Source organism: Camelina sativa, chromosome 11 (genome assembly GCF_000633955.1).
Source record: "Camelina sativa cultivar DH55 chromosome 11, Cs, whole genome shotgun sequence".
Taxonomy (NCBI): Eukaryota; Viridiplantae; Streptophyta; class Magnoliopsida; order Brassicales; family Brassicaceae; genus Camelina; species Camelina sativa.
Genome location: NC_025695.1, coordinates 3,407,040 through 3,423,615, shown reverse-complemented (window position 1 = coordinate 3,423,615; position 16,576 = coordinate 3,407,040). Strand labels below are relative to the sequence as shown.

At 38.9% G+C, this 16,576-nt stretch overlaps 2 protein-coding genes and 2 pseudogenes across 2 annotated transcripts; all 4 read left to right on the top strand.

Moving 5' to 3' along the window:
• On the top strand, nt 349-3,795 carry LOC104721398 (annotated as a pseudogene).
• Nucleotides 4,223-8,099, top strand: LOC104721396 (annotated as a pseudogene).
• On the top strand, nt 8,743-12,634 carry LOC104721397 (polyadenylate-binding protein 2-like). The gene is made up of 9 exons (XM_010439367.2): nt 8,743-9,357; nt 9,622-9,740; nt 9,935-10,591; nt 10,677-10,754; nt 10,840-10,929; nt 11,341-11,478; nt 11,721-11,891; nt 12,008-12,163; nt 12,255-12,634. Exons 1-9 carry the CDS (start codon nt 9,084-9,086, stop codon nt 12,471-12,473), a joined length of 1,902 nt encoding a protein of 633 aa, XP_010437669.1. The 5' UTR covers nt 8,743-9,083; the 3' UTR covers nt 12,474-12,634.
• LOC104721395 (CBS domain-containing protein CBSX2, chloroplastic-like) lies at nt 13,275-15,309 on the top strand. Its single transcript, XM_010439365.2, has 8 exons — nt 13,275-13,623; nt 13,717-13,804; nt 13,884-13,948; nt 14,150-14,198; nt 14,459-14,511; nt 14,634-14,749; nt 14,843-14,900; nt 15,007-15,309. The coding sequence occupies exons 1-8, from the start codon at nt 13,402-13,404 to the stop codon at nt 15,079-15,081; spliced, it is 726 nt and encodes a 241-aa protein (XP_010437667.1). The 5' UTR covers nt 13,275-13,401; the 3' UTR covers nt 15,082-15,309.

Genomic DNA, 16,576 nt, shown 5'->3' with positions numbered 1-16,576 from the left:
AAAAAAAAAAAAAAAAGCAAAAGGTCGGCGTATTCGGAACTCTCCCACCATGGATCCCGCATTTGCGACGGCGTCACTTGAAGATGAGGAGGACATGTGCAGGATTTGCAGAAACCCAGGCGACGCGGACAATCCGCTTCGGTATCCGTGCACCTGCCGCGGAAGCATCAAATTTGTTCACCAGCCTTGCCTCCTTCAGTGGCTCAACCATAGCAAAGCTCATCACTGCGAGGTCCTCAATTTCTCCCTCAGTAATTTTATTTTTTTGGTTTTTGGAATCCGACTTGGTGATGGTGTCAATAGAGTGATTTGAAAGCTTATAGAGTTCAATTTTATCTCTGCAGATTTGCAAGTATCCGTTTTCATTCTCCCCAGTGTATGCTGAAAACGCTCCAACAATGCTCCCTTTACATGAGTTTGTAGTTGCCATGGTGATGAAGACTTGCGGCGTTATACACTTCTTTCTGCGGTGGAGCTTTGCGCTTTCGATCTGGGTTATCGTTATTCCTTTCGTTACGTTTTGGATATGGAGATTGGCTTTTGTGAGGAGTTTTGGTGAAGCTCAGAGTTTGTTATTAAGTCACATCTCCACCACAGTGATTCTCATCGATTGTGTGCTTGGGTTCTTGCTATGGGCAGTAGTTTTCTTCTTTGACTTTAGAGAGAATATCTCTAGGAATAACTTCAGGGATTTGTTTAGGCGTTTGCTACAAGTGATAGAGGATGAAGAGGACAGAGATGATGATGATGATGCAGAAGATGTTCCATTAGATTGGCTGGTTAGAGGGCAGGGTCCAGTGTTGCATTTAGTTCTGTTTTTACATAACATGGTGTTTCATTTGGTTCTGAATCCTTTTACTGTGAGTTGATGTTTCTCCTCTCTCTCTCTCTCTCTCTCTTGGTGATCTTTTTTTTTACCTTGTTCTTTACTTTATGGCCCCTTATTCATTCTTCATAATTTGCAGGTTCTCGCAGACAACATAATATTCCTTGGTTTTGTGATCTTTGTGCCTTTCACATTAGGACGGGTTACATTGTACCTTGTGTCCTGGATGTTTACCGTTGGTAGAGGCCCTGTTGTGACCGCATCAATGCATCATTTTACAGATGTCTCAGGTTTGACTAACGAGGGCCACGGAATCGGTTGCTTGGTCAGCTCACAGAGTACTTGATGAGAGTCAGTGGAAGTGAATTCCATGGAGATAAGAATACACTATCTGTTGCTGCTGATTTCTTGAAAGGTTCTTCTGCTGCTGGGGCCTCAAAGCTATTATTTGATGTTACAACTCTGACTGTTGGGTATATGTTTATAGTATTTCTGATGTTCCTTTACCTTGGGGTCGTTCCACTGATTCGATATGCCAAGGGTGAACTGACCGTTGGGAGATTTTATGATATCACTGTACCATCTCTCATTAGACAGTTCTTGGCAGCAATGAAGCATCTGATGACTATGAGCAAAGTTGCTTTATTTTTAGCCTTCGAGTTTGGGGTCTTACCTATTATGTTTGGTTGGTCACTAGATGTTTGCACTGTTAGGATGTTTGATAAAACAATATCCCACAGAGTACAGTTTTTATCAATATCTCCACTGGCAAGCTCACTTGTTCATTGGGTTCTCGGTCTCATGTGCACCTTTTATACAAACTTCTTCGAAAGCCTTCTTAGAGAGGTAATGTTTTCCTTGCTTATAATTTTATTAAAGAAACATGTTTCTTCTTTGTACTACTACCTAATATTTTTTGTTTCTTCACTTATTTTTGTCAATTGCAGGTTCTTCGCCCTGGACTTTTGTATTTCCTTGATGGTCTTGAAGATGTCGAATTTTTCCAAGATTTGATTGATACTCCAGTACGTAAGCAAGCTCATAAGGTTCTGTTAGTAGTTGCAGTTTATGGAAGTTTGATTGTCATGCTGGTATGTTTACCACTCAAATTTACGATCCTGATAGCTCCATCAATCTTCCCATTCGACATATCGTAAGAAAATATTGGCTATTCTCTTGTTTTGGAGATTTTGTGTTGAAGTAGTTCTTTTTTTCTAACTTCTACATCTCTATGCAGTATATCCGACCCATTCACTGAGATTCCAGTGGACATGCTTCTGTATCAAATGTGCATACAATTTCTAATTGAGCAATTCAGTCTCTCTACCAACATTACATCCTTTTTACGCTGCTGGGTCACCGCTGTTGGTGGGGGGCTTGGTTTGACAGGCTTCCTCTTGCCAAAACCAGAGGACAACATTAGTCAGGACAATGGAAATGACGGACCAGGAAGGCAGAACAGAGCACAAGTATTGCAGGTAGGTGGATCAGACAGGCCCATGGCTGCTCTTCCAGCAGCTGATGACCCTAACAGAAGTCTCCTCCGCACTGGGAGTGGCAACACGGGTGAGGAATATGAAGATGATGAAAAACAATCTCATTTAGAGTAAGTTCTTGCTTAAGAAATAAGTTAATAGCTTGTTTGATGCTTGTAATTATTCAAAGGAGTTTGCTTGGTATATAGAGTTGACTAGGTCTTCTCCTGTAACGAACGTAATGTTTTAGCAGGTACAACTTTGTGGCCCGGATAATCCTTCTTCTACTTGTTGCATGGGTGACTCTTCTTCTCTTCACTTTAGCAGTGATAGTTGTACCCGTTTCACTTGGACGTGCTATGTTCAGTGCCTTCCCACTTCTACCGATAACTCATGGCATCAAATGCAATGGTAATGTATCTATTAATTTTGGTCTTGTACTACACATTCTTTAAAACCGTTACAGTTATAAATATTACTAACAGAAATTCCTAAATTTGTAGACCTGTATGCTTTCTTCATTGGGACATATGCCTTTTTGACTACCATATATGGGGCCAAGCACACTGTTGAGCATGTCAAGTCGAAGACTACTTCAGTCTCGCTTAAACATATATGTAAATGGTGTGGAATTTTCTTCAAGAGCTCGGTGTTGTTAGCCATATGGGTAAGTGGTTTGAGCTGTTATTTTCCGATTGTTAAGATACTCCAAACTATATTCTAATTCTGGATTATGTGATTTTAAAATGGTGATTAAACAGGTTTTTATCATTCCAGTACTAATTGGACGTCTGTTTGAGCTGTTGGTGATTGTCCCAATAAGAGTCCCAGTTGATGAAATCCCTGTGTTCGTTTTATATCAAGACTGGGCACTTGGACTCATGTTTTGGAAGATCTGGACAAGACTGGTTAGTTTTTTTCTTCTGTTAGCAATTTTTGCCGCATAAAAGATCTTGTCACTAAAAAAACAACGATCATGGACAGGTTCTGTTGGATCATCTGCGTCCAATAGTGGATGATAGCTGGAGGGCAAAGTTTGAGAGGGTAAGAGAAGATGGCTACTTGGGGCTTCAAGGGTTATGGGTACTTAAAGAGATTGAGTTCCCGATCATGATGAAACTCCTAACAGCTTTATGCATGCCTTATGTACTGGCGAGAGGAGTGTTCCCAATGCTTGGATATCTGGTAGTTGTGAACTCGGCTGTTTACAGATTCGCATGGATAGGTTGTTTCTCGGTGATGCTCTTGTGCTACTGTGCAAAAAGATGCAATGTGTGGTTCAGAAACCTTCACAACTCTATCCGTGATGACCGTTATCTCATTGGTCGGCGACTCGATAACTTTGGGGAAGCTGCTTTGGCGGCTAACGAAAACCAAAGCAGTGAGGATGCAGGAGATGGTGTCTTGATAGGACGTGAGGGAGATGTTGATAATAGACTAAGGCTTCGACGTGCAACCCAACAAGAAGTTTAGAAAGAAAATAGTATTTTGTCAAAAATGAAATAAACTAAAACCATAAGACAATCGAAAATAAAAATTACAAAGATATTGTAAAATAGTCAAAATTCAACTATTCAAAATTAGTTATTAGTATATGAAATAACTTTCAAATTTGAAATGTTGTTATTAACATCACTGTCTGTCTAATTTAACTTGGTTACTAGTTTACTACTAATCAGAGTTAAGTTGCTATTGGCTAATTGAGTATTCTCAAAGTGCCACGCACGCGCGCATCTGTTTGACTTGTCCGAAAGTGACGACCTTATCACCAACTGTGAAAATCGAAATCTTTACGTTTTACTACACAGACTCAATCCAACGGCTGAGATCTTCTACCACATCTCCTAGGGTTCTCTAAAGAAATAAAATATTAGGAAAAATATTATTTTTGTTGAATATAAAAGCAGAGAATAGAGAAACAGTATTCCTTCTTTAGCAATCTCTCAGAGTCTCGCCTCCATTATCGCACACTTCGCCGTCGCAGGCATAGCCGCCGGCAATCTCTTACCCTATTTCATCTTCCCTCTCCTCTGATAATATACCCACAAAAAAAAACACAAAAAGATAAAAACTTTCGCTTAGCTTTTGTTGATTTTGCCTTCCGATTCGGTTTCTTTTGTTGTTTCAGTTTCTAGGGTTTCTTGATTTGGTTTCTCTCTAATAACGAGAGGGGAGGGAAGAATAACTAAAACCCAAAAAAAAAGTCGAAAAATTTCGAAAACCCCAAAAAAAAAGAGAGAGAATGGCTCAGGTTCAACTTCAGGGTCAGGCTGCGAATGGTTCGACCGTTGCTGTCACTTCTGCACCGGTGACTTCAGGAGGAGCAGCCGCTTCCACCCAGTTCGGGACCACGTCGCTGTATGTGGGAGATCTTGATCTCAATGTGACGGATTCGCAGCTTTTCGATGCGTTCAGCCAAATGGGTCAAGTGGTCTCTGTTCGTGTCTGTAGGGATTTGGCCACTCGCAGATCTCCTTGGCTATGGATATGTTAACTTTACCAATCCCCAAGATGGTTAGTCTCCTCAATCTGGACTTTCAATCTAGCAATTATCAATTTTTAGGTTTTGCTGGATAGTACTAATTCTGGATTTGAACACTTGGGGTGCATTAGAAATGTCGATACTTTCTAGTGTTTGTATATATGCAATGTGGTTGTTACCAAATTTTAGGGTTTGTTGGGTAGTACTGATACTGGATTTGACCTGGGTGTGTGGAAAGGTTGATACTTTCTGGTGTTGGTTTTATATGCAATGTTTTGATGCTATTCCGGGAAAAACGTATCCTATTCTTAATCACTCTTTCTCATTCGTACTTCTTATGCTGTTTCTGATTGTACTTTATCTCTCGTGTCTTTGTTGCAGCTTCGAGAGCGATCCAAGAACTGAATTACATACCTCTTTATGGTAAACCTATTAGGGTTATGTACTCTCATCGCGATCCTAGTGTTCGCCGTAGTGGCGCTGGGAACATTTTTATCAAGGTATCCTTGCTTGTCTTGTCTGTTGATTTCTTTTGCTGTGTACTTCTTTTGGAGTGTTCGTTCTTTCTTTCTGGTACTAAACCTGGCTATAAATATGCAGAATTTGGACGATTCCATTGACCACAAGGCGCTGCATGATACCTTTTCAACATTTGGAAACATTGTGTCATGTAAGGTAGCTGTGGATTCCTCAGGCCAATCCAAAGGCTATGGGTTTGTGCAATATGCCACTGAAGAATCTGCCCAGAAAGCTATTGAGAAACTGAACGGCATGTTGCTAAATGACAAGCAAGTGTATGTGGGTCCTTTCCTGAGGAGACAAGAAAGAGACTCAACTGCCAACAAAACCAAATTCACCAATGTGTACGTGAAGAATCTCGGAGAAAATACTACTGATGATGACTTGAAGACTGCTTTTGTCGAGTATGGAAAGATAACAAGTGCTGTGGTGATGAAAGATGGAGATGGGAAGTCTAAGGGCTTTGGGTTTGTTAACTTTGAAAACGCTGATGATGCTGCTAAAGCTGTGGAGGCTCTCAATGGGCACAAATTTGATGATAAGGAGTGGTATGTTGGTAGAGCCCAGAAGAAGTCCGAGAGGGAAACAGAACTAAGGGTCCGTTATGAACAGAATTTGAAGGAAGCTGCAGACAAGTTTCAAAGTTCAAACTTGTATGTGAAGAATTTGGATCCTAGCATTTCAGACGAGAAACTTAAAGAGATCTTTTCTCCTTTTGGTACCGTTACATCTTGCAAGGTCCAATATCCTTCTCTCTTTTTATCTGTAGTGAATTGACCTTGCGAATTCACTATTTAAGAAGATCTTTCATATAATATTACAGGTGATGCGGGATCCTAATGGAACAAGCAAAGGCTCGGGTTTTGTTGCTTTCTCAATTCCCGAAGAAGCAACTGAAGCTGTAAGTTAGTTGTATTGTCTTGTTGAGTTTTATGTGTGAGGAAATGCACTTTGGTTGTTAGTAACATTGGAATTCTGTACAGATGTCACAGTTGAGCGGTAAAATGATTGAAAGCAAGCCACTCTATGTTGCTATTGCACAGCGGAAGGAAGACAGAAGGGTCAGACTACAGGTTTGCCTCTCTTTGAATCACCTCATCTTGTGATATACCTACGAATCCTATTGTCTATTGGTGTGTCAATTCTACACAACTGGACCCATCATAACTAAGTCTTAAAATGATCCCTGCATATAATTTTCAAATTTGATGCTGAGACATCTTTATAACCCAGGCTCTACTCGTGTCATTTGGAAATTATATGGTATTTCTTAGATATAGAATGTTATAAGGTCTGAGTAAGACCTTCTGCAAATAAATTGTGCATGAAACTATCATGAGATTATAAAAATTGCTTCAATTCGTACCCATTTTTATTTAACAATGACAATAATGTATGAAGCAAAACAACAAATTTTCTAGTATTTGTATCACATATCTTATTTGCCATTTCCTGCTTCTGATTTTCTACATGATGTGAATAGGCTCAATTCTCCCAAGTGAGGCCAGTTGCAATGCCGCCATCTGTTGGTCCCCGCATGCCAATGTATCCCCCGGGTGGTCCTGGTATTGGACAACAAATGTTCTATGGTCAGGCCCCTCCTAACATGATTCCTCCCCAGGTAAATTCATCATGTTTGCTTTACATTAGGTAGCCTTGTGCGATTTTGCTCAAAGATATATGTTAATGGTATTTCACTTGTTTATCTTCTACCGTGGGTATAATGCATTACAAACAACTAGATGCTTTTAAGTCACTGGAGAATTTTTTAAACTGTTTAGCTCAATAGTTGCTTTACTCATACTTGAGCATTTCCAATTTTATTTTGAAACTGTTGGGATAATATTAACTTGTGATTGTGAAATGCCACAGCCTGGGTTTGGGTACCAACAGCAGCTTGTTCCTGGAATGAGACCTGGTGGAGGGCCTGTACCCAATTTTTTCATGCCTATGGTTCAGCAACAGCAGCAGCGTCCTGGAGGAGGAAGACGCGGTGGGGGAATCCAACAGCCCCAGCAGCAAAATTCCATGATGCAGCAACAGGTTCTTCTCGTTTCCTTATTTAGTTGCAAAGAATGCTGTTTTACTTGCTCAGTTCTCTCTAAATTGTTTGTTCGTATGATTTATCTGTTTGGCTGGTGGTTAGATGCATCCAAGGGGTCGGATGTTCCGGTATCCACAAGGACAAGGACGTGGTGGTAGTGGTGATATGCCTTCTTCATTTGACATGGGAAACAACATGCCATTGCCTATTGGAGCTTTGGCTTCAAATCTGGCGAATGCTACTCCAGAGCAGCAGAGGACGGTGAGAGAATCTCTAACAGATCAAATAGAGTGATTGGATTTGTTTTGATTTATAATAATGTTTGGGACTTTTGTTGGTGTGTGTACAGATGCTGGGTGAGAATCTGTACCCGTTGGTGGAGCAGCTTGAGGCAGAGTCGGCAGCCAAAGTAACTGGGATGCTTTTGGAGATGGACCAGACGGAAGTGCTCCATCTGTTGGAGTCACCAGAAGCTCTCAAGGCCAAAGTTGCAGAGGCTATGGATGTTCTAAGGAGTGTTGCTGCTGGTGGTGCAGCCGAGCAGCTGGCTTCCTTGAACCTCTCTTAACTTGTTGTTTTAGCATTTGATCTTGTCGCATACAGTTGAAGTTGTTTCTTCTTCTCTATTGGTTTTCTTGTGTGGGAATTTGTATTCCTCCACATAACTGCCAGTGTGCCACTTTTGTGTTGTTTTTAAACCTTGTTTTTTAAATCACAAAGGAAAAACCTATCTGCTTTGTTCTTTCGATTTTACTTGCCTGTTCATTCTAGTGTTCACGGAAGATGAAGTTAGATATCAATATAGCCGATGAAGTATTTTTTATGGTCTAATAACATTGCCATGATATATAGGAGAATTGTTCACTTCTTCTAGATTTTGTGCTAGTTTGGAAAAAAATAAATTGTGCTGTTTGTGATAATTGCAACAAAAAAACAAAGTAAAGATAAATCAAGTAAAAATGTAAAATGTAAGGATTTAGATATGTAGTATAGTGGTTTAATACTAATAGTCAAAAAAATCTAAAAATATACTATGTATGTGATCAAAATACAAGAATGAATATTTTAGTAGAAAAAATTAGACTAACCATAGATAAGATAAATATCACCGCTGTCTAACTTTAGTTACTAAATCAGAGTTTAGTTACTTACTTTGATAATACATATTCCCCAAGTGCCACGCACGCGCGCGTTTGTTTGACTTTTCCGAGAGTGGCGACAACGAAGACACCAACTGTGAAAAATCATATCTTTACGTTTTACTTCAGACTCAATCCAACGGCCGAGATCTTCTACAAACTCATCCTAGGGTTCTCTTTAGTGAAACTAAAATAGTATTAAAAAAAAAGAAAAGAAATATTTTGTTTAATATAAAAGCAGAGAATTAAGAGAGAAACTGTATTCATTCCATCTTTAGCAATCTCTCTCTCTCAGAGTCTCGCCTCCGATATCTCAAGCTTCGCCGTCGCAGGCATCGCCGCCGGCAATTTCTTACCCTATTTTTCATCTTCCCTCTCCTCCGCTATACCCCCACAAAAAAAAAACATAAAAAAGATAAAAACTTTCGTTTAGCTTTTGTTGATTTTGCCTTTCGATTTCGATTTCTTTCGTTGTTTCAGTTTCTAGGGTTTCTTGATTTGGTTTCTCTCTAATAACGAGAGGGGAGGGAAGAGTATCTAAAACCCCAAAAAAAAGTAAAAAAATTTCCGAAAAAAACCCAAAAAAAAAGGAGAGAGAATGGCTCAGGTTCAACAACTTCAGGGTCAGGCTGCGAATGGTTCGACCGTTGCTGTCACTTCTGCACCGGTGACTTCAGGGGGAGCAGCCGCCGCGACACAGTTCGGCACCACGTCGCTTTATGTGGGAGATCTTGATCTCAATGTGACGGACTCGCAGCTTTTTGATGCGTTTAGCCAAATGGGTCAAGTGGTCTCTGTTCGTATCTGTAGGGATTTGGCCACTCGCAGATCCCTTGGCTATGGATACGTTAACTTCACCAATCCCCAAGATGGTTAGTCTCCTCAATTTGGACTTTCAATCTAGCAATTAGCCAATTACCAATTTTTAGGGTTTGCTCGATAGTACTAATTCTGGATTTGAACACTTGGGTGTGTCGGAAATGTCGATACTTTCTAGACTAGAAATTCTAGTGTTTGTATATATGCAATGTGGTGTGGTGGATACAAACTTATACTCAGCTTAATCGATCTTTCTCATGCGTACTTCTTCTTATGCTGTTTCTGACTGTACTTTATCTCTCGTGTCTTTGTTGCAGCTGCGAGAGCGATCCAAGAACTGAATTACATACCTCTTTATGGTAAACCTATTAGGGTTATGTACTCTCATCGTGATCCTAGTGTTCGCCGTAGTGGCGCTGGGAACATTTTTATCAAGGTATGCTTGCTTGTCTTGTCTGTCTGCTTCTCTGCTTTTCGTTTCTGACTTAAGTCATTCGAGTTGCTGTTAGATTGTTAGGAAAAAGATTTAATCTTGTTTTATATCACTGAAAAGTCTGGTTAAGTTTGTTGATTTCTTTAGGAGTGTTGGTTCGTTCTTTCTGGTGCTAAACCTGGCTTATAAATATGCAGAATTTGGACGATTCCATCGACCACAAAGCACTGCATGATACCTTTTCAACATTTGGAAACATTGTGTCCTGTAAGGTAGCTGTGGATTCTTCAGGCCAATCCAAAGGCTATGGGTTTGTGCAATATGCCAGTGAAGAATCTGCCCAGAAAGCTATTGAGAAACTGAACGGCATGTTGCTAAATGACAAGCAAGTGTATGTGGGTCCTTTCCTGAGGAGACAAGAAAGAGACTCAACTGCCAACAAAACCAAATTCACCAATGTGTACGTGAAGAATCTCGGAGAAAATACTACTGATGATGACTTGAAGACTGCTTTTGTCGAGTATGGAAAGATAACAAGTGCTGTGGTGATGAAAGATGGAGATGGGAAGTCTAAGGGCTTTGGGTTTGTTAACTTTGAAAATGCTGATGATGCTGCTAAAGCTGTGGAGGCTCTCAATGGGCACAAATTTGATGATAAGGAGTGGTATGTTGGTAGAGCCCAGAAGAAGTCCGAGAGGGAAACAGAACTAAGGGTCCGTTATGAACAGAATTTGAAGGAAGCTGCAGACAAGTTTCAAAGTTCAAACTTGTATGTGAAGAATTTGGATCCTAGCATTTCAGACGAGAAACTTAAAGAGATCTTTTCTCCTTTTGGTACCGTTACATCTTGCAAGGTCCAATATCCTTCTCTCTTTTTATCTGTAGTGAATCGACCTTCCTAGTTCCCTATTGAAGAAGCTCTTTCATATAATATGACAGGTGATGCGGGATCCTAATGGAACAAGCAAAGGCTCGGGTTTTGTTGCTTTTTCAATTCCCGAAGAAGCAACTGAAGCTGTAAGTCAGTTTGTATTGTCTTGTTGAGTTATTTGTGTGAGGAAATGCTTTTTTTGGTTTTTATTAACAGTGGAATTCTGTACAGATGTCACAGTTGAGCGGTAAAATGATTGAAAGCAAGCCACTTTATGTTGCTATTGCACAGCGGAAGGAAGACAGAAGGGTCAGACTACAGGTTTGCCTCTCTTGAATCACCTCATCTTGTGATATACCTACTACTCCTATTGTCTATTGGTGTGTCAATTCTACACAATTGGACCCATCATATCTAAGTCTTAAAAATGATATACTGCGTATAATTTTCAAAATTGAACTGATGCATTTATAACCCAGGCTATACTCATGTCATTTGGAAACTATATGGTATTTCGAAGATATATAAATGTTATAAACTCTGAGTAAGAACTTCTGCAAATAAATTGTGCATGAATTAACTGTCATGAGATTATAAAGTGGCTTCAAACCGTACCAATTCCCTTTTATTATGGACAATAATGTATGAAGCAAAACAACAAATTTTCTAGTATTTGTATCACATATCTTATTTGCCATTTCCTGCTTCTGATTTTCTACATGATGTGAATAGGCTCAATTCTCCCAAGTGAGGCCAGTTGCAATGCCGCCATCTGTTGGTCCCCGCATGCCAATGTATCCCCCGGGTGGTCCTGGTATTGGACAACAAATGTTCTATGGTCAGGCCCCTCCTAACATGATTCCTCCCCAGGTAAAGTCATCATGTTTGCTCTACTTTAAGTAGCTGTGTGCGATTTTGCACAAAGATATATGTGTAATGGTGACTCGCTTGTTTATCTTCTACCTTGGGTATAATGCTTCAAAAGCTGCCAAGTCACAGTAGAAGTTCTGAATCTGTTTTGCTCAATAATTACTTTACTAATACTTGAGTATTTCCAATTCTATTTTGATACTGTTTAGATAATATTAACTTGTGATTGTGAAATGCCACAGCCTGGGTTTGGGTACCAGCAGCAGCTTGTTCCTGGAATGAGACCTGGTGGGGGCCCGGTGCCCAATTTTTTCATGCCTATGGTTCAGCAACAACAGCAGCGTCCTGGAGGAGGAAGACGCGCTGGGGGAATCCAACAGCCCCAGCAGCAAAATACCATGATGCAGCAACAGGTTCTTCTCGTTTTCTTCTTTAGTTGCAATGAAAGCTGCTTTACTTACTTCGTTTCCTTCTTTAGTTGCAAACTAAATAGTTTATCATATGATTTATTTGTTTGGCTGGTGGTTAGATGCATCCAAGGGGTCGGATGTTCCGGTATCCACAAGGACAAGGACGTGGTGGTAGTGGTGATATGCCTTCATATGACATGGGGAACAACATGCCATTGCCTATTGGAGCTTTGGCTTCAAATCTGGCTAATGCAACTCCAGAGCAGCAGAGGACGGTGAGAGAATCTCTTAACAGACAGATAAAATGGTGAATAGTTTTGTTTTGATTTATAATAATGTTTGGGACTTTTGTTGGTGTGTGTACAGATGCTGGGTGAGAATCTGTACCCGTTGGTGGAGCAGCTTGAGGCAGAGTCAGCAGCCAAAGTAACTGGGATGCTTTTGGAGATGGATCAGACGGAAGTGCTCCATCTGTTGGAGTCACCAGAAGCTCTCAAGGCCAAAGTTGCAGAGGCTATGGATGTTCTCAGGAGTGTTGCTGCTGGTGGTGCAGCCGAGCAGCTTGCTTCCTTGAACCTCTCTTAAACTTGTTTTACCATTTGATCTTGGAGTTGTTTCTTAGCTATTGGTTTTCTCGTGTGGGAATTTGTATTCCTCCACATAACTGCCACTTTTGTGTTGTTTTGAAACCTTGTTTTTAAAATCACCAATGAAAAACCTATCTGCGTGTGTTATTTCGATTTTAATTGCTTGTTCGGTAAGATGCTGGTGACCGACCCCAACTTTGCCCTTTTTTACTATGATTGTTGTTGATTCTAATATTTTGAAAATTAGATAGATTCTTAGTAGAGGTTGGGTCTGGCACACATACAACACCGCCGTAGGCCATTGGCATATCTAGTCTACTTGTTTTTCTTTGTGTGTTTTTATTTGACAACTAGATGGCATGTAGCGTTTACATCGTTTAGGTCTGATGACAACTGTGATATTCATTCGAAAGTAATAAAGACGACGACAAGACAACTACAAAAATCTCTACATATTTGAACTGATGTCAACGAACGAACACGACATATTAACACTTGAAACCAAAAAAGAGTTCAAATTAGTGTTACTTCTTGCATCGAAATTGGACTTTTCACTTTTGCGTCTTGACAAATAAACGAAAAAGTTGAAAAAAATCATTACGAAATGGACGACCCAAAGGAAACGTAAAATTAAATATGCCGACCAGTCGACCATATTACCAAAAAATTGATATGTGGCTGATGTCCCCACCAGTCCACCACCTATCTATCATATCACAAAACTTCTCTCTTCTTTTTTTGTTTGTTCTCCGAATTTTACCACCCAATCAAAACACTTCTCTTCTTCCTCTTCTTCTTCACCATCTCTTCTCTCTCCTTTCTCCCAAAATTTTCTACCTTTGTTTCTTTCTTCTCTCAGATTTCATAAAAAAAAGATTAGTTTTTTTTCATTGGAGTCCGTGAGAGTAAACAGAGGATAACCGATTATGGGTTCAATCAGTTTATCCAATTCTCTGCCCATAACGCGAGTTCCGCTACTTACATCATCACTCAATCATCTTCCGATTTCTTCTTCTACTTCTTTCTCTCTTCTTTCTCCTCCTCCCTTCTCTAATCGTCGTCGCTCCTCCACCTTTTCACCTTCAATCGCCGTCTCTGCCTTCTTCTCAGCTCCTGCCAGCGTTAATAATAATAATAACTCTGTTCCGGTGAGTCCAAAGCTGCTCGCTCCTTCCCTTTTCTTTTTTGCTTTACCAGTATTGAAAAAAAAAATTGAAACTTTGAGATTTTGTTTGGCTCAGGCACGAAACGGAGGCTACACTGTTGGAGATTTCATGACACCCAGACAGAATTTGCATGTTGTCAAGCCTTCAACCTCAGTCGATGATGGTAATTATCTACAATAGTCTTCTAATCTCTCTGCCATCATGTCTCTAACTTTGTTCTCTCGTGTGGCTATCTTTAACAGCATTGGAACTTCTGGTTGAGAAGAAAGTCACGGGATTGCCTGTAATTGATGATGATTGGACTCTGGTAATAAAAAGACTTTTATCTCTTTTCTCATTGCTTTCCTCTCTGTTTAGAGTCTTGAAACAACAACAAACTCGTGATTGATTACGTAAACAGCTAACGTCTTCGGTTTAGTTACTGATTTAGTGGATCTAGAGGCTTATAATATTATGATTTATCTATCTGAGATTCTTATTTACTCCTCTGCTGTAATTTATCCTGTAGGTTGGTGTTGTTTCTGATTACGATTTGCTCGCATTGGACTCCATCTCTGGTAAGTTTTTTAATCTTCTGTTGGTGTGAGTGATGATCACCATATACGGTTTCAGTTTCATAATATCATACAAGGAATACTCTTTATAAATCAGTTAAGGAGTTGAGCCATAATCTATAATCTCTTTGTAGGATTTCACTTCTGCATATCTGATGGATCTTAGTTTTGTTGACACATATATTTTTTATGTTTAGTTTTATTGTCCAGAACGTTTTTATGGCTTTGTATAATACAACTTAACCTTTTGTCTTTTGCATTAGGCCGCAGTCAAAGTGATGCAAACTTGTTCCCTGATGTCGACAGTACCTGGAAGGTATGTATCTCCTTATCCGTTTGTGGTTTGCTTTGTTTTAGGACTAGTGTGTTTCTCTCATCTGCATCAAACTCCTGGGAGTGAAGTTTTACTTATGATATTTCGAATTCTTTTTTCGCCAGACGTTCAATGAACTCCAGAAACTGATAAGTAAGACATATGGAAAAGTTGTTGGAGATTTGATGACACCATCTCCTCTCGTTGTGCGTGATTCTACCAATTTAGAAGATGCAGCAAGGTAATTGGTAGAAGCTTAGAAGGAATGAGTTTTTATCCGATTTAACTAGTGGCATTATGAGCAACGTTTCTTACAAGATCTTTTGGTCTCCAGGTTGCTTCTGGAAACAAAGTTCCGAAGATTACCAGTTGTGGATGCAGATGGAAAACTTGTGAGAATCTCATTTTGTTGTCTTTCTTTCTGCAGTTTGATTTGGTTTTGGTCTTTTCAGTTTCTAAACACATTGTTTTTTTTTGTTGTTGTTTCCGCCCAACAAGATTGGGATCCTTACAAGGGGAAACGTTGTAAGGGCTGCGCTGCAGATCAAACGTGAAGCCGAGAGCTCTACATAGCTAGGAAGCAGCAGTGATGGAGTAGATCCCTTGAATCTTCCATAGTTGATAGCAAAATCTATTTATTCCATTGATATAAGTATATATATATATATGTCAATTTTTGGCTTTCAGAAGCTAATTTTTTTTTACTTTAGGAGTAACATTTCTCAGGCTCAGAACTGAAGACAAATGGTATTTGATACATATATTTTATTGTAGCACAAGTAGACCAAGCAGAATCGAACTACTCTTCAATCTCTCACTGAGCTCTTCAATGAAGCTAGTGAAATCTGTCTTTGCTGATTATGAGCTATACTCTTTAATGAAACTGTTAAGATCGTTGAAAGAAGACCCTCCTTCTTCCACGGCAGCTTTAGCCATCTTCGTACAAAACTTTTGTAAAAATGGGCGTACCGGTTCAAGCTCGTAAATACTATTCACAACAACTCCTGAGCTCTTCACTTCTGATTCCCTAACCTCAGCCATAAACTTCCCCATCTCGCTTTCTACGTAACGGTTATGCACTGTGATGCAATATTCAGAGCATAAAGAGAAGTAGCCAGTGCCGTGGAACACAAGTCTTGGCACATTGAACTTCGCAGCAGCTTCAGTAGCCCAGGCCCATGATGTTTTCGTGTCGTGTTGAATGGTTGTGCTGTAGGAAGTTTATTCACATCGTCTAATATAAATATATATAGCATAAGCTCGACATGGAGGGCGGTGGGACTATTTTGGGTTATTCACTTATACTAATACATAACATAATGGTTTCTGACGTATTTACAACGTCACTTTGTTAGAGTTTTCGGAATCTAGGATCAGTTATTGAATGGGACAAAGATAGTAGAGCATGATCTGATTAATATAACACATTTTGATTGGTGAAGCAGTCCAGTGATAAAATATTAAATTTATATTTAATATATACTCCCTCTATTTCATAAAGAGTGTTATTTTGACACAGTTTTTTTTGTTACACAAAGAATGTCATTTTATATTTTCAATACAGTTTTTAATATTAAATTTCATTTTTATCCGTACTATTTCAGCTTATTAATTAGAAAGAGAAATTGTTTTAGTGTATTTATAAAGGGTAAAATGGAAATTTAAATCATTTTCTTAATTTGTGTGCATTGTGTCAAAATGACACTCTTTGTGAAACAGAGAGAGAGTATAATTTAAATATGTTTAATTAGAAAAATTAATAATCACTCCTTGCTATATAATATTTTAATATATTTTCATACATTTAAATATTATAAATTGTAATTGAATAATTTTAAAAAATCTATATATATAATATAACACATTAATTAAAAAATATTTATTATATATTATAATTTTTTATAAAACATTGTATCTATATTTATATCTATAAATAATTAATAATTTCTATTTTAATTTAATACTTTTTATGTATTAAATAATAACATTAATAAGTTACTGATAAATATTATCTTATATCAAATAAATTAATCTTTTATGAAATCATAATATTTTTGACACTTTTTAC

Excerpts from the sequence above, each read along its gene's own strand:
- LOC104721395 (XM_010439365.2), top strand. The coding sequence starts at position 13,402 with ATGGGTTCAATCAGTTTATCCAATTCTCTGCCCATAACGCGAGTTCCG. Across the intron at positions 14,512-14,633 it reads ATGTCGACAGTACCTGGAAG|ACGTTCAATGAACTCCAGAA; the intron begins GTATGTATCTCC and ends TTTTTTCGCCAG. Across the intron at positions 14,750-14,842 it reads AATTTAGAAGATGCAGCAAG|GTTGCTTCTGGAAACAAAGT; the intron begins GTAATTGGTAGA and ends TTTGGTCTCCAG.
- LOC104721397 (XM_010439367.2), top strand. The coding sequence starts at position 9,084 with ATGGCTCAGGTTCAACAACTTCAGGGTCAGGCTGCGAATGGTTCGACC. Across the intron at positions 9,358-9,621 it reads CTTCACCAATCCCCAAGATG|CTGCGAGAGCGATCCAAGAA; the intron begins GTTAGTCTCCTC and ends TCTTTGTTGCAG. Across the intron at positions 10,592-10,676 it reads GTACCGTTACATCTTGCAAG|GTGATGCGGGATCCTAATGG; the intron begins GTCCAATATCCT and ends ATAATATGACAG.